The 20,080-nt window shown below is 40.3% G+C and overlaps 1 protein-coding gene across 1 annotated transcript in view; it reads right to left on the bottom strand.

Moving 5' to 3' along the window:
• SPTLC3 (serine palmitoyltransferase long chain base subunit 3) overlaps nucleotides 1–7,904 on the bottom strand; it is a 136,055-nt gene extending 128,151 nt beyond the window's left edge. The window contains exon 1 of the mRNA XM_032351424.1: nucleotides 7,452–7,904. Coding sequence (XP_032207315.1) covers nucleotides 7,452–7,568 — 117 coding nt within the window. The 5' untranslated portion in view covers nucleotides 7,569–7,904. The remainder of the gene's footprint in view (nucleotides 1–7,451) is intronic.
• Nucleotides 7,905–20,080: the final 12,176 nt, after the last annotated feature.

Genomic DNA, 20,080 nt, shown 5'->3' with positions numbered 1-20,080 from the left:
GAGAGAGGGGGGAAAGCAGGCTCCCCATCGAGCGGAGAGCCAGACACAGGGCTCAATCCCAGGATCTTGAGACCATGACCTGAGCCGAAGGCAGAGGCTTAACCCACTGAGCCACCCAGGCACCCCTCAACTTGCTTTTATATCATACAGACACAACATGAAATACAATCTTTTCTTTCCCTTCTCATGGAAAACTGATTCTAGTATATTTCTTTCCTTCCCTGTTCTCACTTCCCTGATCTTTTCCCATTTCTTACCTTTTGTATTTCCACTTGGACTTTCTTCATATCTTTCCCTATATTTTTTTCTTTGGGTTTGTACATTTTTTTGTATTGGTTTCTAAAAGCTTATATATATATATAAAACATTTCATGATATGAATTGCAAACATTTTTCCTAGTCTGTAATTTACCTTCTGATTATTTTATGGTGTTATTTTTGCTTTCTTACCATGCAGAAAGAAATATTTGATTTTTTTAAAGATTTTATTTATTTATTTGACATACAGAGATCACAAGTAGGCAGAAAGACAAGCAGAGAAAGAGGAGGAAGCAGGACCCCCGCCGAGTGGAGAGCCCTACATGGGGCTCGATCCCAGGACCCCGGTATCATGACCTGAGCTGAAGGTAGAAGTTTCAACCCACTGAGCCACCCAGGTGCCCCAAGAAATTTTTGATTTTTTTGTCATCAAATTTTCAATGTTTTTTTTTTATGGCTCCCTATTATAGTTTCTACATGCAACTATTATTAAAAATTTATATTTTAGCACTATTATGGATTAATTTTAACAATTAATACAATATTTATCTGTGTGTTCCATGTGCTACTATAAAACTACTCTAATTCTTACACTGCATAACATGGTTTATTAGTTGATAGTGCTGGTTCCCTCTCAATATAATTCTTTTTCATAAACTTGCTGTTTATCCTTGTTTGTTAATTTTTCCACATTATTTTTAAAAGTCATTCCATCTGGCTCAAAAAAATGATGTTATTTCCTTTATTGGGCTCACATGAAATTTATGGATTAATTTAGGCAGAATTAACATAGATTTTATCTTGAGTCTTCCTATCCATGAAGACTGTATGCCTTTACACTTATTCCAGTTTGCTTTTATGTCCCTCAGCAGCATTTAAATGCTGCTCTTCAAAACTGATTTTCTCTTCAAATTGATTTTTCACTTCTTACATTCATTCCCAAGTAAAACATGTTTCTGATGCTAGCGTAAATGGAGCTTTTATTTCAATTACTTTTTCCAATTGATTTTTGTTCATTGTTCTTTATGTTTTTTTCCATACAGAGTTTTAGATTTTTATGTAGATAAAGTCCACCACATTTTTCTTTACAATTTCTACTTTTTCAATTTCTTTGAATGCAAAAGGATAAAATCATGTTAATGATATTTAACTCTGACATACTGCTTTTGTTTTCTCCATTGCCAGCTACAGTAGTAGGAGGTTCTGTTTATGTTACTTAATAGCATAATCTAGTCTTCCATAATGACTAGTCCAGTAGGCCAAAGATAATCCACAATGCCATGTTCTAAAAGTCACCAGAGATAAAACCCACACAGCCTGAGAAAACCACATTTGATCATGTCAATTCTCTTCTCAAAACTCCCTCATTACAAATATACATGGTTAATCACTTTTGTTGCTATCCAAATCTCCTGGCATTCTAATGATTTCTTACTATAAGCACTTATATCTCACTTATATCTCTGGTCCTATGTAGTCAGGCTATTGTTAATGTTCCTGAGAGACTCCCTCAACTGATGAAGGACAGATGTTAGTTACATATACCTCTTTTTCTTGTGACTTAGTCAGAATAACTTTGAGGCACATTCTACACTATAATCGAGTTGCCTGCCCCTGCCCCCACTAAATAAAAGAAAACCTGAGCCCTAGTTGTCAACAGCGGTAACCTGTTCATGAATGTATTGACTTTCTTTTCTTCTGTGTCTCACTTCTCCATTCCCTTAATACTTGGGTTCACCTCCCAAATAAGTTTGTCTCAAATCCTTATGTCTGAGTCTGTTTCTTGGGGGAATGTAAACTAAGGAAAAGGTATTTTATGAGCTTATCCCATCTACTTTTACAGGCTTATTACCTGCTTATCTCCATTAAACATCCAAAACTTAGTCCCATTTGCTCAACATCCAATGACCAAACACATCATGTCTTGATGTTTTGTATCTTTCTAAGAGTGTTTCCTGTTTAAGATGCCTTTCCATGACCTATGCCTGGTTACTCTGCCTTTAAAAGTCAGACCACAAGTGACTTCTTTACCTTCCTATCCTGGGTCAGTTGCCCCCTTCCTTCTATGTATTTCCAAACATGGTTCATAGATCTCTGCTGTGATGGACTGTTTCCAAAGATGGTCACAATAGTTCCTCTGATCCCTCACAGTATTTTGTAATGTGACTTTGCAAGCTTGCTTCATTAAGAAGCAGAGCCCATTTCTCTTCCCCTTGCATCTTGTGACTAGCTTTGACAAAAGAATGAGGTAGACGTGAGCCTAAGCCTTAAGAGGAGTGTGGTTTCCATTTTCACTCTCTTAGAAGCTAGCCTTCATTTAAAGAAGCTCGAGCTCCTCTATTGATACTGAGAGACCACATGGTAAGGGTATCCCCATGAAGGAGATACAAGGTTCCCCAGACAACAGCCAGCACCACGGTCTCAGTGGGTCCATACAGGATGCTCATTAAACATCATATGGAGCACAGACAGCCATCCCTACCAAGACTTGCCTGAATTCATAGCCCACAGAAATAATCAGCAACTGTTTAAAACTATTGAATTTTGGGGGTATTGGAGTAGTTGTTATACAGTAATAAATAATTGCAACATCTATTATAGAACTTGTCATTAAATATTATAGTTATTTATTTACTTATCTGCCACATTGATGAGCTACTATTAATAAAGATGGAATATTTTCATCTGAATGGCTATAGCATCTAATGTATGGGAATGCTTTAGAATGATGAACCCATGAAAAAATGAGACTCTTTAAGGAGATCTCAGAGAAACATTGTCACGTTGAGGATATGTTAAAGGAAATGAGAACCAAAACACAAAAGCTAGTAGAAAATGATTGCAGGAGACAAGAGTGGATGAGCATTCAGAGCAATTGCAATGAATCTCCAAAACTTGTAGTTTATGAGTTCTCTTTATAATTGGTGAGATTATTGACCACTGTCTCCATCAGTGTGCAGATTAGACGACCCCCACAGACATGAATATTTGGTATGGATGGAGGTGTAACAAGGGCCTGTCAGGTAGCTACCACTATGTGCAATTAAACTGTAAGTCATGATTCTCACTATCCAGAAGTTTATACTGTAACAGAGAAGCGGATGTACCAGGACATTGTAGGCTTCAGAAGGATATGAAAAAGTAAGGAGAACAGGGGCTCATATTCAATGGTTACAGAACTAGGAAGGATTTCCAAAAATCTGCCTATTCTTTCCCCTTCAGGGAACATTTATTGAGTACCAACTGGACATGACCCTTTCTCTTATGCTGAAGCTTCACCAAATTGAGAGAAGTGTCTCAAATGTTCTGCACTCTGTCATGCCTCACAGCCTTTGCTTTTTCCCCCCTTCCTTTCTGGAATGATTTATGACCTCTGTTCTCCTGCCCCTCACCTAGCAATGCTTACATTCATCTCTGGGGTTCCTCTCTCTTGTTTTCTTTATTTGGCCCCCAGGAATAAATGCCTTTTTTGCTTTGCCGTTTCAAATGTCTCCAAATTCAGTCTGAATCCTCCCTGCTCTACAAAGCCATCATGGGCCACCCCAACCTGGGGCTTCTCAGAATATAGTAGAGAGGGAAATGGCTTTGGAGCAATATGGATTTGGGTTCAAATCCTAGCTATGGGGCTTGTAACTCTGCACAGGTTCCTTAATCGCTTATGTTTTTTCATCTGTAAATTGGACATGATGCTACCAGTTCACGGGGTTGCTATGTAAAGTGATTGCTATGTAAAGTGTTTAGTTAAGTCCTGGTATGTGGCATCTCACTGATATAGGCCATTATTTTCCTTCTCTCTGAACTTCCGGTATTTAATAGCTGTACCACTCATTTGTCCTTCAATCATAGTTGCTTTTTGACAGCTCTTGTCCTGTACCATCATTTAACTTAATGCATTTATTGCTCAATTTGCATATAAGCTTTTTCCTAATAGCTAAATAGTCCTATTTTGTACATCTTTATATGTCCCAAGGACAAGAGATTCTTAATAAATATCGGTGCGTGAACAAATAAATGGTAGAATGAGCAACTACCTCTCAGGTCTGTCTATACTACATTTTATAAAGTATAACATTCAGGGTCAAAAACTCAGTGAATTAGAATACTCTAATGTTGGGACATTTTTGTTTTCTAGGGAAGGAGTGATTAGGGAGAAGTTAAACAGTTTTTCTTGATCCTATAGGATCAGGGTAACAAGGGGAAAATGCAGACCCCATCCCATGAAAAGGTAACTTGGAGGCAATGCAGTATTTAGAACAAAGAAGACACTAGGACTACCTCCCCAGCTTCAAGCTTTCTTAATATGAATGTACAGCCAGGTCAGGATTAATGAGTGGAATTGAAAAAGCAATTATGTGAATAGAAATCCCCAGTTAATTTTATGGGTATTAAGTCAATCAATAGGAAATAACAAGTTTGAGTTAAGATATTAAGGGCCCTTTGGGGCGCCTGGGTGGCTCAGTGGGTTAAAGCCTCTGTCTTCTGCTCAGGTCATGGTCTCAGGGTCCTGGGATCGAGCCCTACATTGGGCTCTCTGCTCAGCAGGGAGCCTGCTTCCTCCTCTCTCTCTCTGCCCGCCTTTCTGCCTACTGTGATCTCTATCTGTCAAATAAATAAAAAAAATCTTAAAAAAAAAAGATATTAAGGGCCCTTCCATCATTTATATGGATACGCTCATGAGCAGAGAGAATAAATCCTTTAGGACAAGAGTGTTCTGTTACTCACTGAGGCTCTATCTTTAAGAAGTTGGAGTGGATGACATAGTATAAGTGAAGAAATAAAGGGACTTAATCAGTGATGAAAACCAAGAATCAGTGCATCCTCAGGTCATGTGGGGTTTAAAGAGAAAACAACACACAACAGGGTCAAGCTCCAAAAAATTCCAGAAAGGAACTAGAAGTTTTCCAGAGAGAAGGAGTCTGTTCCCTTGCTCAACTTGATATCGGGGTAGTGAGCTGGGCTCTCCCACAAGAGTGTTGAAACCAGGCTACACTGGGACAAAGAGAAGGAAGGTTCTAAGGAGAGAGTGATTAACAATGATTTGCATACTCTTTTTTGTGCCAAACAACCCTTTGTTCAGAGTCCCACAGGGTCCTGTAACACATAAAAGAAACAGAGGTATTGCTATATGATTGCAAAGAAGCAGGAAGAGAAAGCATGAGGGGATCTTGGGAGAAGCTGGTAGAATCTTGGATTCTACTTCCTACAACCTTAAGCCTGGCAGAACGTATTGGGAAGACCACGGGTCCAGGAGATCTGTAAGCCTTTATGAATTGCTCTTGTCAACTGTCAAGGGTTTAGGTTAAGATCTGTTGGTCAAAGTTCTCTAAAGCAAAATGTACTAAAACTAGTGACAAAGACCATGTAGTCAAGATGACTACCTCCTCCTCAAGGGGGAAAACAGGCCCTTGTCTGTCTTCCTGCACCAAGATCTCAGCCGGGTTTATTCTTTCTGGAAAATATTTTTCAAGTCATAACTGAGGCTTTCAGTGGAAGCCAATTCCAACTTAGGTACACCTAAATATATCTGAAACAACAGGTTCTGGATGGCCCTTCAGAGGGAGCTCTGGAAGAGGCAATAGCAGTCCTCCTGTTTCGTTCTGCTCTGAGACAGGCTTTGATGTCCAAGGGTATTTTCTATCTTACAGGAGTACTTAGTAATGAATCTCGAGGATCTTGTGTTTCATCTTTACTTAGGAGTGGTTGTAACCATTGAGCTAAGTTTCAAGCCTCAGACACAAGAAGGTGGTTACAAAACCAAGATAAACTAAAGAGACAGAGGAACAGCTTTGAAGGCCTTTCTGCCCAAGCGAGAGGCCTCAGGGTCAGACTGGATGAGAGGGTGAGCGAGTGTGTGGCCGGTGTTTCCAGCATGTCAAGGGATAGGAGCATCTTGGGTGGTTAGCCCTCTGAATCAACACTGACAGACGGAGGGTGGATATTATTAGGATTGCCCTCTGGGGAAGTTAGGGGTTGAATGTTTTCTCTTCACATTGTGATAGGTTTCAGATACTCTTCTGGGTCAGTGGACACGTCGAAGCCTAGGGTAATGCCTATTGTTAAGAGGGGAACACATTTAAAAAAAAAGAAAAGAAAAGAGGGGAACACATTTTGGGAGCCCCCCGCCCCAAGCTCCAGAGTGCCCCTCCCCACCCACCTTTTTGAATTGGAAGCACAAATTCAATTCACTGAGTGCTGGGCTAGGCTCCAGCCAGCAATGCCTGTCCTGTGATCTTAGATCAATCTGACCTTCTTCCTGGGTGGGTGCTGGCTCCTCGGAGACGGATGTGTAATACAGGACTGCACAAGTTCCCTGCCCAGCTGTGCATTTCCCAAGAGTGAAGCCACCTGTTTGGCTATGCTAATTTGCTCCTGAAGCAGGTGAGCTCACCTGTGCTGCTTTAGCAGAGGGCATTACATGAGAAGGAGGGCACTGCCTTTTCACAGGTGCCTCGTACACCCAGGCTCCCTCTTTGAATACACTGACAACATTTCTGAAGTTTCTCCTCCTCCCCGGCACATCACCATCCAACATTCTGTCAGCGCCAAGAGCCAAGAAAGACAAAAAAGTATCAAATGGGAAAACAATGAAAAGCCTGTTTAGTTCCTGTGTGCAGCGTGAACAATAAGCCACCCTTTCTGAAGTGTCTCAGAAAGGAATGCCTGTGATGTCCTTTCAAAGAAGGGCTCTGGCCCCAAATCAAGCTGTAAGCTATGACAATACTCCACTAAACAGGGCAAAGAATTCGCCTTTCAGCCAGAGAGGCATTTCTCCTGCACTGGGGAAAAATGCCACCCACACCACACCACCTCAGCACATTTACTATCCCTGCTCTTTTCCTTCCCAAGCCCGAGGAGGGTAGCCTGCTGTGATCGTTTGATGCACGGAAATGCAGGGGACCAGTCTGAACAGTCAGCACTTTGCCCCCCAAAATGCTCACAACAAATTAGAAGTCGAGTAGGTATGTTCGTATTGGGGGGAGTTTAAGGCTCTCGGGTCTGTGTACAGAGACATGCTCCCCCTTCATCCACAGCTCAAGTTTTTCGTAGCCAAGCATTTGAAATTAGCTGAAATGTCAAAACACATAAAACACTTCAGAGTAAGGACTTTCAGAATGGCAGCTCCAAACAGCTTCAGAGAGAAGCAGGAAGAGAGGTCCAAGTCATTCAGACTACAGGGAGTTCTCGTCTCTTACCTGGGCTTCTTTTACTATCCCATTCTTCGCGCAGTTTCCACTGGCTGAGCCGTCGCTCTGTTTCCCGTGATTGTGCAGATTCCCATTGCAAATAGCACCACCTCCAGGATTAGCCATTTGTGCAAAATGCTAGAATCCAGCAGGTTTCCTTCCAGAGGTTCTTGGCAAGCTTTGGTTTGGAAGTTGGAGAGGGGATGGGAGGAAGCACTTTGGGCTGAGCCCCTGAAGGAATCCTACCGATCAGGCTTTCCAGGAGAGCCGCAGCCTATCTTTGGGGCAGATCTTTGAAAGGAAAAACAAGTGGTTACCTTTATACTCCTCAGCTCAGAATGCAACCTTCAGGGCAACAGACCCGCTCCTGAAACTACAAAGGAGATTGCCCATGCTGGCTCCTTGGGGGGCAAGAGGAAATCAGGAGACTGCAAAACCCCAGTGGCAAATTGCAAGGAGGCGGGCTGGGAGGTGGAGCATCTTTTAAAGACACACACACACACACACACACACACACACACACACACACACACACAGCACAGTCAAGGTCTCCTACGTGTAGTCAGTTCTGAATTTACGTCTACCCCCACCCTCTCCCTTCTGTATCTAATTACAACTACTGGCTGTAAATTGCTCTTTATTTTTTTTTTCCCCCTGTGAAAAAAACACTTCACAGTGGCTGCCAGGACTGCCCAGAGGAAGAGGAGAAGGAGAAGTTACTGCTTCAAGGGCACAGAGTTTCAGCTGGTTCCGTGGGTGACTGTGATGGCTGCACAACTATGTGACCATACTTCACGCCACTGAACTGTACACTTAAAAGTGGTTAAAATGGGAAATTTTGTGTCATGTGGATTTTACCATAATCCAAAAATGGCCAAAAAAAAAAAAAAAGTAATACTATTCAGAACCCACCCGATGTTAAAACCAGGGATATAATGAGAGGTATTAACCCATCAAGGATTCCAGGAGCGCACAAATCTGGGAGATAGAAAGTTCAGTTTCTTGTGAAGTTTGCATTATCACGTGACTTTGGGAGCGCCATTTACTCTCCTTTTGCCTCTGTTTCTTCAGCTAAGAAGGGAAAAAACATTTCTGGTGGGCTAACGTCCAGTGGGATAGCAAGGAAAGATATGTGTGGCTTGGGTTTGTTCCTGACACAGGTGTTGTGAGGCAGGTGGCGACTGCCATGTCCCAGTCCTGAACACCTGTGGTTTACTCATTAACTCTTACTCTCTCAGTGCATTAGGCATCTGCGTTCTATCACCAGCAGATGGCATTGTGCTTTTTGGACAGTGTCAGTCATTTACAGCCTGTTCTGTCCTCCCAAGCCCACCGTTACGGTTCCCCTGAATGAGACTTTTTAACATCAGGCACAGGGGAATAAAAACCCCAGCCATATATTGGGCCAATGGACAAAAACAGAGACACACACATCAGCAAAAAACAAGAACAGAAAAATAGAGATGGCCCCTGTAGTCAGAGCCTCATTTCTTGGTTCTCAGCTCTCCTGGATAGGGTTTGTTTTCCCTCCAGAAAGATGTGGCTTATGGCGCAGGTGATGATAAAGCCTTTTCTAACCATGATTTGCATAGGAGGGTGGCCATCTTTTCTGCCCCAGGGAGAGTGAAAGGAATAAGATAAGGTCTTGGGCTAAATGATGGGATGGGGCTAATCCCAAGTGTGCCCACCCCTTGGCGTCTCAAACTCAGAATTTTTATTACATTTTTCCAACTTTGTCATCAGAGAAGAACTAGCTTTTTACCGGTCTCTCTCTTCCATGGTTGTTATGCTGGGAGTCAGAGGCTAAATCTGTGTTGGATATTTCCTTCTAGACTTAGACAAAATGTCAGAGGGGTGCCTGGGTGGCTCAGTTGTTAAGTATCTGCCTTCAGCTAAGGTCATGATCCCGGGGTCCTGGGATTGAGTTCTACCTTGGGCTCCCTGCACAACGGAAAGCCTGCTTCTCCCTCTCCCACACCCCCTGCTTGTGTTCCCTCTTTCTCTGTGTTTTTCCCTGTCAAATAAATAAAATCTTAAAAAAAAAAAGAAAGAAAATGTAGGAGGCACACTGATAACCGCTGGCCCGACTGCCCCAGCTTACTTAGGAAGACAAGTTGAAGACACAGTGTTATTTTGACTCAGCTCTAATGATCCATACAAGATTATTTTTGGAAAAAAGATTTCGAGATAACTAATTCTGAACATTAGGTATTTCTATTCCACCTTCTTTTCTTTTCTTCTCCTTTCTCCTTCCCTTTTGTATTTCAGATTTCCACTTTTTCCTTTTTTCCTACCCTTCTGTCTCCTCCTCCTCCTTCTCTTTTTATTTTTCTTTATTTTCCTCTTACAAGGGGACAAAAACTGTATGTAAAGAAAACATCTTAAAACAAACTGAAATCTGCATCATTTTGTTTCCCCTCATCCCAATTACCAACATTAAGTAATCATTCATCAACCTTCGGGAAATACCTACTACATGTTCTTACCCTTGAAACTTTTCTACTTTACTTGCCGTGTTGGCATATGTGAATTGTTATATGCACAAAATCATCTCAACATATCAACCATTTAACATCAGGTACTATGCATACGTGTAATCACGGTGACTCATTGTTTCTCCAGTCAAAAGAAGTGTGGCGATCTCTTTGAGTTGAGTTCTAGCTTTGATTTTAAGGACATTGATTGCTATGGTCTGAATCTTTGTGTCCCCCTAAATTTACAGGCTGAAATTACGATCACCAAGGTGATGGTATTAGAAAGTGAGGCAGTTGGGAGGTGATTAGTTCCTGTTGGGGGACTCCTTGTAAATGAGATTAGAGCTCCCTTGCCTCTTCAGCCAGGTGAGGTGACAGTGAAAAGATAACCATTTAAGAAGTAGGCTCAACTCCATCAGAAAGGATGAATACCCAACTTTTGTATCAACATGGATGGCACTGGAAGAGATTATGCTGAGTGAAATAAGTCAAGCAGAGAGAGTCAATTATCATATGGTTTCACTTATTTGTGGAGCATAACAAATAACATGGAGGACATAGAGAGATGGAGAGGAGAAGGGAGTTGAGGGAAATTGGAGGGGGGTGGGGATGAACCATGAGAGACTATGGACCTTGAAAGGTGGTGGATATTATGGAGGGCACATAATGTATGGAGCACTGGGTGTGGTGCATAAACAATGAATTCTGTTATGCTGAAAAGAAATTTAAAAAAAAAAAAAAGAAGAAGAAGAAGTAGGCTCAAATCTTCCAGTTCCTTGATCTTGGACTTCTAGCCTCCAGAACCATCAGAAATAAATTTCTGTTGGTTATAAGCTACCCAGTATAGGGTATGTTGTTACAGCAGCTTGAACATACTAAGACATCAAGCAACACTTAAACACCAGCTAAATATTGGGTATGATTTGATGTCTCTGAATAATGAAACACACCAGATTAACCAATAAACTTAATAAATATTCAAATAATTGTGATGTATTACCTATTCACTAAGCTTTTCCATACAACAATGAACAGGACAAGCACAGACTCCACCCCCCAAAACCAAGAGTTAGAAGCACCTTCATATCTTCTACTTAAGATACCCCGTTAGTGAAAGTAAAAAGAAACCTGTCCATTCGTGAATTAAAGGCAAAGATGAAATTAGTTAACCATGGCCTTCTGATGTTCTCTGAAGGGAATTTTTGGCCCAGATGCCTGCTTATAGAAGTAGGCAAGAAAGAGATGTTCAGAGGCTTGATAATATGTTCCAAAAACATTGGCAGAAAAGGGAGGAAATGAACAAAATAAATGGTCAGAATTTTACAGTGTCTAGAAATCTATTCATTCGCTGTGACTTGATCTTTACTTACGTATTGGAGTGTGACGCTGATGTGAAAACCAAAGTTGCCACAAGTTAAGTGACTTTTCTAAGACACAGGGCCATGGGGCAGAAGCAGGGGTGAGAGCTCAAGCTAGAATCTCTGGGTCCGGAGCAAGTCCCTTTTCCACATATCATGGTAGCTCTCCTTCAGACAACCATCGACCACTACAAAGAGAAATAACAGAAGGTGTTATGGTTTAGGACATTTTATTGAATTAGCAAAATAAGAAATCAATTTTTATTTTGCCTCCTGATCCCTGAAAGTCTTATGTCTATTAAATAAATGCAAACATCAAACAATACCTCCATTCCTCCTGGGATTGGATAGTCTGGGATTCCTCTACAGAGAAGTATTTAAATTCCCTTAAGAATTCAGTCTAGAAAATTTTCAGTGTCGAAATAATTCAGATCAAAAGGGTTTCTTATCAATAGTTTGTAAACACTATAACCTCAGGAGGTCAGATACAAATGCTACAGATGTCAGGCGTCAGATTTTTTTTTCTTTCGAAACATTGGCCACGAGAATGGCAATGCTATTTGAAGTTAGAAAAAACCCTGTTATTGATGACTCTTACCCAAAGTCAGCAGCAGTGAAGTGATTTTGTTTTTCTTCATTTATAATCATCCTCCGGGAGTGGTGTGCCTGAGTCTTTGGGGCAGCAGTTACCTTCAGAATGCCCTCAGCAAAGCCTATGGATGTCTGGACTCTTCAGCGGTTGAATGGCATCTCTTAAAAGAAAACTCCAAACTTATTATGCAAAGTGGAGTAAATCAGAAAGAGAAACACAAATATCATATCATATCACTTGTATGTGGAACCCCCCAAATAAAACAAATGAATATACAAAAAGCAGAAATAACCCCATTAATACAGAAAACAATCCGGTGGTTGCCAGAGGGGAGGGGGGTTGGGGAAAAGGAAAAATGGGTGAAAGGGAGTGGGAGGTACAGGCTTCCCTGAATAAGTCATGGGGATGAAAGACACAGCATAGAGAACATAGTCAACGGTATTATAACAGCATTGTGTGGTGACAGCTATAGTACACTTGTGGTGAGAATAGCATAATATATAAAGATGTTGAATCTCTATGTTGCATACCTGAAACTAATGTAACGTTGTAGTGTCAACATTGTGTGTCAACTACACTTCAACAACCATCTCCTCCCTGCCCCTCCTCCCCCAGATTTTCAGGGTTGAGAGTCTGAAAACATAAAATTAGGTACTTCTCAGAAGTACTCCAGAGCCTCTCCTATAACCCAGCTGTTCCAGATGTTTGGGGATGAACTCCTCATGAAACCTACCTAGTTTTGTTCATCAGAAAATTTTATTTTTGTCACTAGAATTTCTTAGTTCCTTTAAGGAATTCTTAGCACAAAGCAATGATGATTTACTTAAGTGGGTTTTAAATTAATATTTGGCATATTTAATTACAAAGTGAAAACCTAGTTAAGTTCAATCTATAAATCTTTTTTCCCTCAATCTACAAATGTCGTTATGACTTTTGTATGAAATAAGAAAACTGTGCTAGTGATTATGAGTTCACTAATATTTGACTGATATGTGTTGAGTAGGCTCAATTCTCCTGAAACAAACAGTGTCATTTATAAACTGAGTTATTGCACTGCTTTAAAATATGCAACATTTAATTAAATCCTTTTAAAATTTGAAACATAACAACACTTGTATTTTATGTTCTTTCAAGAACTTCAAAAGGCTACTGGAGAAACTTCTAGCCTTAATAAGCAAAACCTTGCCAAGTAAAAAAATGGCGGCTTATATAACTCTTTTTTAAAATTTATTATTAATAGTTTATTTATTATGAACCAGTCATGGTAGTATGTGCTTTATAAATATTACCTCTAATTTATTTTTTTTATTTTAAATTTTTAAATTTACTTTTTTAACTTCTTTTCAGTGTACCACAATTCATTGTTTATGTACCACACCCAATCCTCCATGCAATACATGCCCTCCATAATACCCACCACCAGGCTCATCCAACGCCCACCCCCTACCCCTCCCAAACCCTCAAATTGTTTTTCAGAGTCCATAGTCTCTCATGGTTCATCTCCCCCTCCAATTTCCCCCAACTCCCTTCTCCTCTCCATCTCCCCATGTCCTCTGTGTTATTTCTTATGCTCCACAAATAGGGAAAACCATATGATAATTGACTCCCTCTGCTTGACTTATTTCACTCAGCATAATCTCTTCCAGTTCCCTCCATGTTGATATAACAGTTTGGTATTCATCCTTTCTGATGAAGGCATAATACTCCATAGTGTATTATGGACCACATCTTCCTTATCCATTGTTCTGTGGAAGAGCGTCTTGGTTTTTTCCACAGTTTGGCGACTGTGACCATTGCTGCTATGAACATTGGGGTACAGATGGCCCTTCTTTTCACTATATCTGTATCTTGGGGTAAATAGCCAGTAGTGCAATTGGAGGGTCATAGGGAAGCTCTATTTTTAATTTCTTGAGGAATCTCCACACTGTTTTCCAAAGTGGCTGTATATAACTTTAATAAATTTAAATATGCTGAGGGCAAATCCAAGTTCTCCTTGATATTCCAAGGAATTAGTGTTCTATTAGTTGTCTCAACTTAAACTTACAAAACTGCTATGTGAAAGCACCTTAAATATTACAGATTTTTTTAATGTCATTCACACACATACATTATTCCTAAATTTAATAAGCAAACATTAATACTATGAATTTGATTTTCTTTATTACCTCCTTATTAATTTCAACATTCCCAGGATTCAAAATACAATCACCCAACTTTAAGGAATAGGTGTACCCTACTAGTGAGGTTGAGGTTCCTAACAGTGTAACTAGATTGAACAGAAACCAAATGTGGGTCATAATCTGGATTTAAAAAATTATGTCTCTGAGATAAGTTTATTTTAATTACATTTGCTTCTTTATTATGCAAGTAGAATATTATAAGCAAATTACTGGAGACTTGAATTCTCAAATTCTGTTGACTTGAATTCTTGATAAAGCTTTACTTTGTTATCTCTTTAATGGTTGAAACGGATAATTAGATGTGAAAACCCATTCATCCCAGATAACTCTGACATAGTCCTGCTCTTGAAGAACTGTAGGCAAGAGGGACACACGGAGAGCTCTAAACTAATGTGAGAGGAGAATCGAGAACTAGGGAGCATATGTGAGGAACAAACAATTTTGCCTGCTGTGGAAAACCACACGTCAGAAGCAGGATTTGAACCAGACCTTGGTACATGAATAGGCAAGTTATCAGCAGACAAGATGGGGAAAGAATGTTTCAGGCAGAAAGAGTAGTGTGAAAGCATTAATGTGAGGCTTGAGTGGGAAAATATGTGACAAAAGAGTCACGTAACAGTGAGGAGAGACAGATCAACTTCTTCAAGTGAGGAGGTAAATCTGAAGTCTTTTCCCAATGGTGGGAGGGATATGTAGAGCTAGAGGGGTGTGTGGAAAGGATGTAGACAGGTGGTTGTAGGAAACTTCCCAGCCCTGTTGATTGACCCTGGCCCCCAAGTGGGTGGCAGGAAATGCAGCCATTTTAGTGGGATCCAAGCAAGACTGGAAAGTGATCTTGAGGATGAGATAGACTACTCGAGGCTGCCAGGAAATCACAGAGCTGTCAGTGGATACCTGGAAGGATAGGGAGGGATACCTGTTGTGTCTTAGTGACACTGGTCAGCACTGAGCAGCCTAGTAGCGTGGTGAATTGTGCCACAGACCACCCAGGACACCATCTGGGGTGGTGCCATGACTCACTGTTGCCGAGAGCAAGACTGGATGCATTACACTGTGGAAAGACTATGCAAACCCAGCAGAGCAGAATTATGGCCCCTCACTTTCTACTCCCTTCATAGCAGACTTCTATGTGGGCAACCCCCAGAATGGGAAAGAGAGAGGCAAAGGGAAAACATACTACACGTGACTGAGCATTACATCTGAATTGGCAAAGAAGTTATTTCAATTCTCTGAGAAAACCCAGAGAGCGACCAGGCCAGTTTGTCTGCTATGGGGTACTAATTGTTACTCTTAATGAAGTTAGTGTTCACATCTCTGGATTTTGTGCACAATTGTGATTGGGAAAGTCATAAATAATTCATTATTTATAGTTTTTCTCACCCCAGGCCTTTGTCTGGAAGTATATCAAATCCACTGAGGCAGAGACAGTCGTGCCTCATTCATATCCTCTTGGTGTCCCCTGGGAACCCTGACAGCCCGTTCTCATGTGCTGGCTGCTCCCTGTGTCTCTCTACATTGCATGGGTTCTTCAGTCATTGGGTGTGCTCTGCTTGTGCATCGTGGCTAGTCAAGCTGGGGACACACACTCCTAGGAGCAACCACCAACCAATGAAAGGCAAGAGCTGGTGCATATATGCCTGTTGTCTTCTTCTCTACAGGACCCTTCTGAGGTGTGGCCATTGTCTCTCAAGTCTTCGCAGTGGGACTGAGTCCCTGTTACCGTCAGCAATAAGCTTCTTAGTAAAACACCTGTTACTAGCTTTCCTTCCTTCATTGTTCTACTTTTCCAGTCTTCCTGGAGATACCCTCCAAATACATGCTTGTATCCAAATTCTTGTCTCAGATTCTGTTTGGGGGAACCTGAACAAGGACAAATGAACCCCAGTTAGTCCACCAATCTGTTGATCAGAGAGCTAATTTTATCTTTTGAATGATTAATACTGGATTACCCTGAAGATGAAGAGAGACAGTTTATGGACAAACTAAATGTGGTTATTGAGTAAAACCTCAATAAACTTGGAAGAGAAGCAGGAAAGCTGCACCCTTCTGTCTCTGGTAGCAAAGGTTTGTGAGACATGTATAGAACGAGAGTCTCTACAATCCTAGCCGGGGAAAGTCATGAATTTGAGTTATAGCATCATAAAAGCATCATAAAAGCACTAAGCATGTGAATGAAGAAAAGGTTCAGAAAACGTGTTTTATCTGCATAAAAAGTAAAATTAATCTATCCTTTCTCTAAAGCTTTGATGGGAAAAAAAAATCCTTTTGTATCTGGCTAACCAGGGAAGATAAATGGAAATTATATGTTCATTTTCCATGCTAGTTTTCTACTACTGTGGTAACAAATTTTCTAAACTTGTCTGTAACAACACAAATTTATCATTTTACAGTTCTGTAAGTCAAGAGCCCAACCTGCGTCCTACTCAGATAAAATCAAGAGCAGAGATGAGATGGGCAGAGATGCATTCTTTGCTGGAGGCTTTAGGGAAGAAGCTGTTTCCTTGGCTTTTCTACCTTCTCGAGGCCACCCCCATTCCTGGTTTATGGCCTCCGTCCTCCATCCTCAAAGCCAGCAGTTTTGCATCTCTCTCATCTTTCTTTGGTTGTACATCAATGCTGACCACACCTGGGAAATGTTGCCTGCTTTCCAGGAATCATATGATTGGATTGTGACTGTCTGGATAGATAATCTCAGGATAACCTCAATCACATCTGAAAAATCGCTTTTGCCATGTAAGGTAACATATTCACAGTTTTCAGCAATTAGGGTATGGACATCTTTGGAAAATCATTATTCTGCCTGCCTATTACTAATAATCCAAAATATATGAAGAGTTACAGAAGGTCACTTAATTTAGTTTATTATTTAAAAAAAAGAATATAGTAAATGTGTGTTTGTAAAGGGTTTCATGGCTTTATTCAAGTTGAACATACCGAACCTTTTTACAGAAATTTTTTAAAAAGTTTTATTTGTTTATTTGAGAGAAAGAGAGGGAGTGAGAGAGAGCTGTGTGAGAGGCAGAGGGAGAAGCAGATTCCCCTCTGATCAATGAGCTCCCTATGGGGCTCAATCCCAGGACTCCAGGATCATAACCTGAGCCAAAGGTTTTGCTTATTTTTTACAGTTAAGCAGATGCTTAACTGATGCAACCATCCAGGCGCCCCTTGATAGCAATTTTTTATCGCAGTCTAATTACTTAGACAAAAAAAACACTATGTGTACAACTCAATGGATTTTCAAGAAGCGAACACATCTAGGAATCATCACCCAGATGGAGAAATAGGACAGCTTAGCCTACAGAACCTTCTCGTGCCCTGCTCCATTCATTACTCTCTTCTCCCCAAAAGAACATACCATGTTGATTTTTACCACCATAGATCAGTTCTGCCTCTTGATTTTTACCAAACAGAATTATACAGTATATATTCATTTATGTGTGGCTTCTTTCATTCAATTATTGCATTTAAGAGAGTTTTCCATGTTGCAGTGTGTCGTGCCAACCTGTTCAACCTGAGTGGTATGTAATATTTCATTTTACAAACATCCTATCATTTATCCATTCTATTGTAGACATCAAGTTGTTTCTAGTTTTTAGCTATTAATATGATTACTACCATGAATTTTATATAGAGATAAATATAGCTTTTGGTAATCATATATATATATACACATCAATTTTGATGATGTATCTACGAATGCAATCACTGGGACATAAAGTATCCTCCTAAGCTGTGTTCAGCTTAGGAAGATATTGACAAATGGTTTCCCAAGTGTTTGTACCATGAACATTCCACATCCTTGGTATACTTGGTATGGTCAGGCTTTTAAAAATTTATACATTCTGGTGTGTAGTTGTATCTCATGGTGGTTTGTGGTTTCTTTTTTATTTTAAAGGTGGAATTTACATATAGTGAAATGCACAAATCCTAAAGGTACAATTGAATGAATTTTGTCAAACCTCAAGCTTGTTTTAACTTTAAGGTTCCAAGCTGTTTAGTGGGGAATTTACCTATCAAGATTTAGGGGGAATTAAAAATCACTGTGGCCAAAGAGGGAAAACTATATTTACCACACACTCCTAAAGCATTCCTTCTCGTGTCAGGCATAATATTTAGGCAAAGACAGGAACTCAGTTGGGTCTGTGGATTGTTGGATTGACTTGAGTTAGTATGTGGATTGATTGAGGTAGTACGTGTTGCTGACCTGAGAAGCCATTTATCTACTTACCCAGGGGACACTTGTCCAGGAAAAGGAAGGGCAGAGCCTCAGTCTCTGACTCTCAGTAACATTACTGAGTCATCTAGCATCAAGAGAGTTTGCCTGCTTGGCTCCAGGCTCTTGCTGCTGATCCTAAACCACAAGTTTGTGATAAGACTGAAGCTAAGTGCATTCTGACTTCAAAATATTTTCTTTTTTTAATTTTGGCTCTTGTCACATTCCTTTATGAGTCATGTACAGCTAGGTGTTTATATCATGGTTAAGACATAATCTTCATTCTCCTGGCACACACAGGTCCTGATGCTTCATACTTAACTTGCTGCAGGAAACGTGCCATGTAGTTTTAATTTGTTTGCAAGTAAAGAAGGTGAAAAGACAAACAAACAAACAAAAACAAGTGGGCTTATAAAAAGATGGTGGCCTGGATATTCTCTGTCAAATGAAACAGCCTAGAAAAAAAGAAAGAAAGGAAGGAAGAAACAGCCTCACGTTTTATTTCAATAACATGTGTCTCATGAAGGCTCGGTTGGTATGATTAACTGATCCTGCTGGTATTGGGCAAATGAGATTTCTGAAGCTTATTTATTTCCATATATAAAAGATAGTAACAGACTCTGAAGGCTCTCATAAACATTATATGAGAGAACATCGGAAAGCACATTGTATGAACCTTAGAGTCTCTCTTCCTCCTTTATCCATGAATATTGTTAGTAATGATGTAATGACATTTATGGAGCTAGGAACAATGGTTCAAAATCACAAGTTGTAAATTTGATTGACATAAGAGCACCCAACAAGAAAGTTCAGTAGGAAGGACTACAACTCCAAATCATCCTTATCCTCTTAGAACTTCTACCCAAGAAAGCAGGGGGTTGTGGGGGGAAGGAGGGGAGTGGGCAGGCAGACACTGACAAGGATTACATTACCCAGTTCCAGTGTGATGTCCACACTGAAATGATTGAGGCTCTGTCATCTCAGACCATGTCTTCCAAAACCACTATGGTTATCACGTTTCCCTGGACAAAGGAGAAAAGTCATAGAGCCATGCCTGAGGGAGGATTTTGTGGTCTGAGTGTGGAAGTGGAACATATCACTTCTTCCTATTTCTATTGCTGCAACTTAGTCACCTGACCACCCTTTCTTGCAAAGGATGCTGGGAAATGCCTTCTAGCCATATGTCTGGGAAGAAGAGAAGAATGTAGATTTTGAAAAATCATTAAGCCACCTCAGCCACAGATGGACGATAGCTTGACCCAGCATAACCTTTCCCATGTTCATGAGAATATAACTGTAGCCACATCACTGTGGAAGCAATGTAGGAAAAAACCAGAGGCTGTCAAAAATATTCATAAAGTGCTTTTATCCCTGTTGTTTAAAACCTATTTCTAAGTTTCTTAAATGCAAAGGATCAGTGGGAGGCATTTCTATAGCTTGTCTCTCAATTTGCTAGACAGTTTATTTGGATTCTTAAGAGTGACTGAATCACTTTATACCCTTACTGTCCAAAGTATAGTTTAAAAAACCCACCTCCTTCCAAATACTTGAAGGATAAACCCATCCTGGAGTGGTCTGACCCTGGAGGTAAAACCTAGCAACTTGGGATAGAAAATTTTTCTAAATGTCCAAGAGGCTTATGGCTCGGCCTTTCTGATATTGACAAGAGGTTCAATATTATGGATCCTACTTGATGAGGAGCACTGGAGGTGCCAGAGGGTTGAATCTTTCTAAGTACACCATCTTAAATTCAGCACACATAAATCATAGCCCACAACTCAGCTGTGCAAATAATAATAATAATGATAATAATAATAATAA

This window comes from Mustela erminea, chromosome 7, assembly GCF_009829155.1.
Source record: "Mustela erminea isolate mMusErm1 chromosome 7, mMusErm1.Pri, whole genome shotgun sequence".
NCBI classification, from domain to species: Eukaryota; Metazoa; Chordata; class Mammalia; order Carnivora; family Mustelidae; genus Mustela; species Mustela erminea.
The sequence above is the reverse complement of the archived record's forward strand: the minus strand, read 5'-3'. Positions and strand labels throughout refer to the sequence as shown.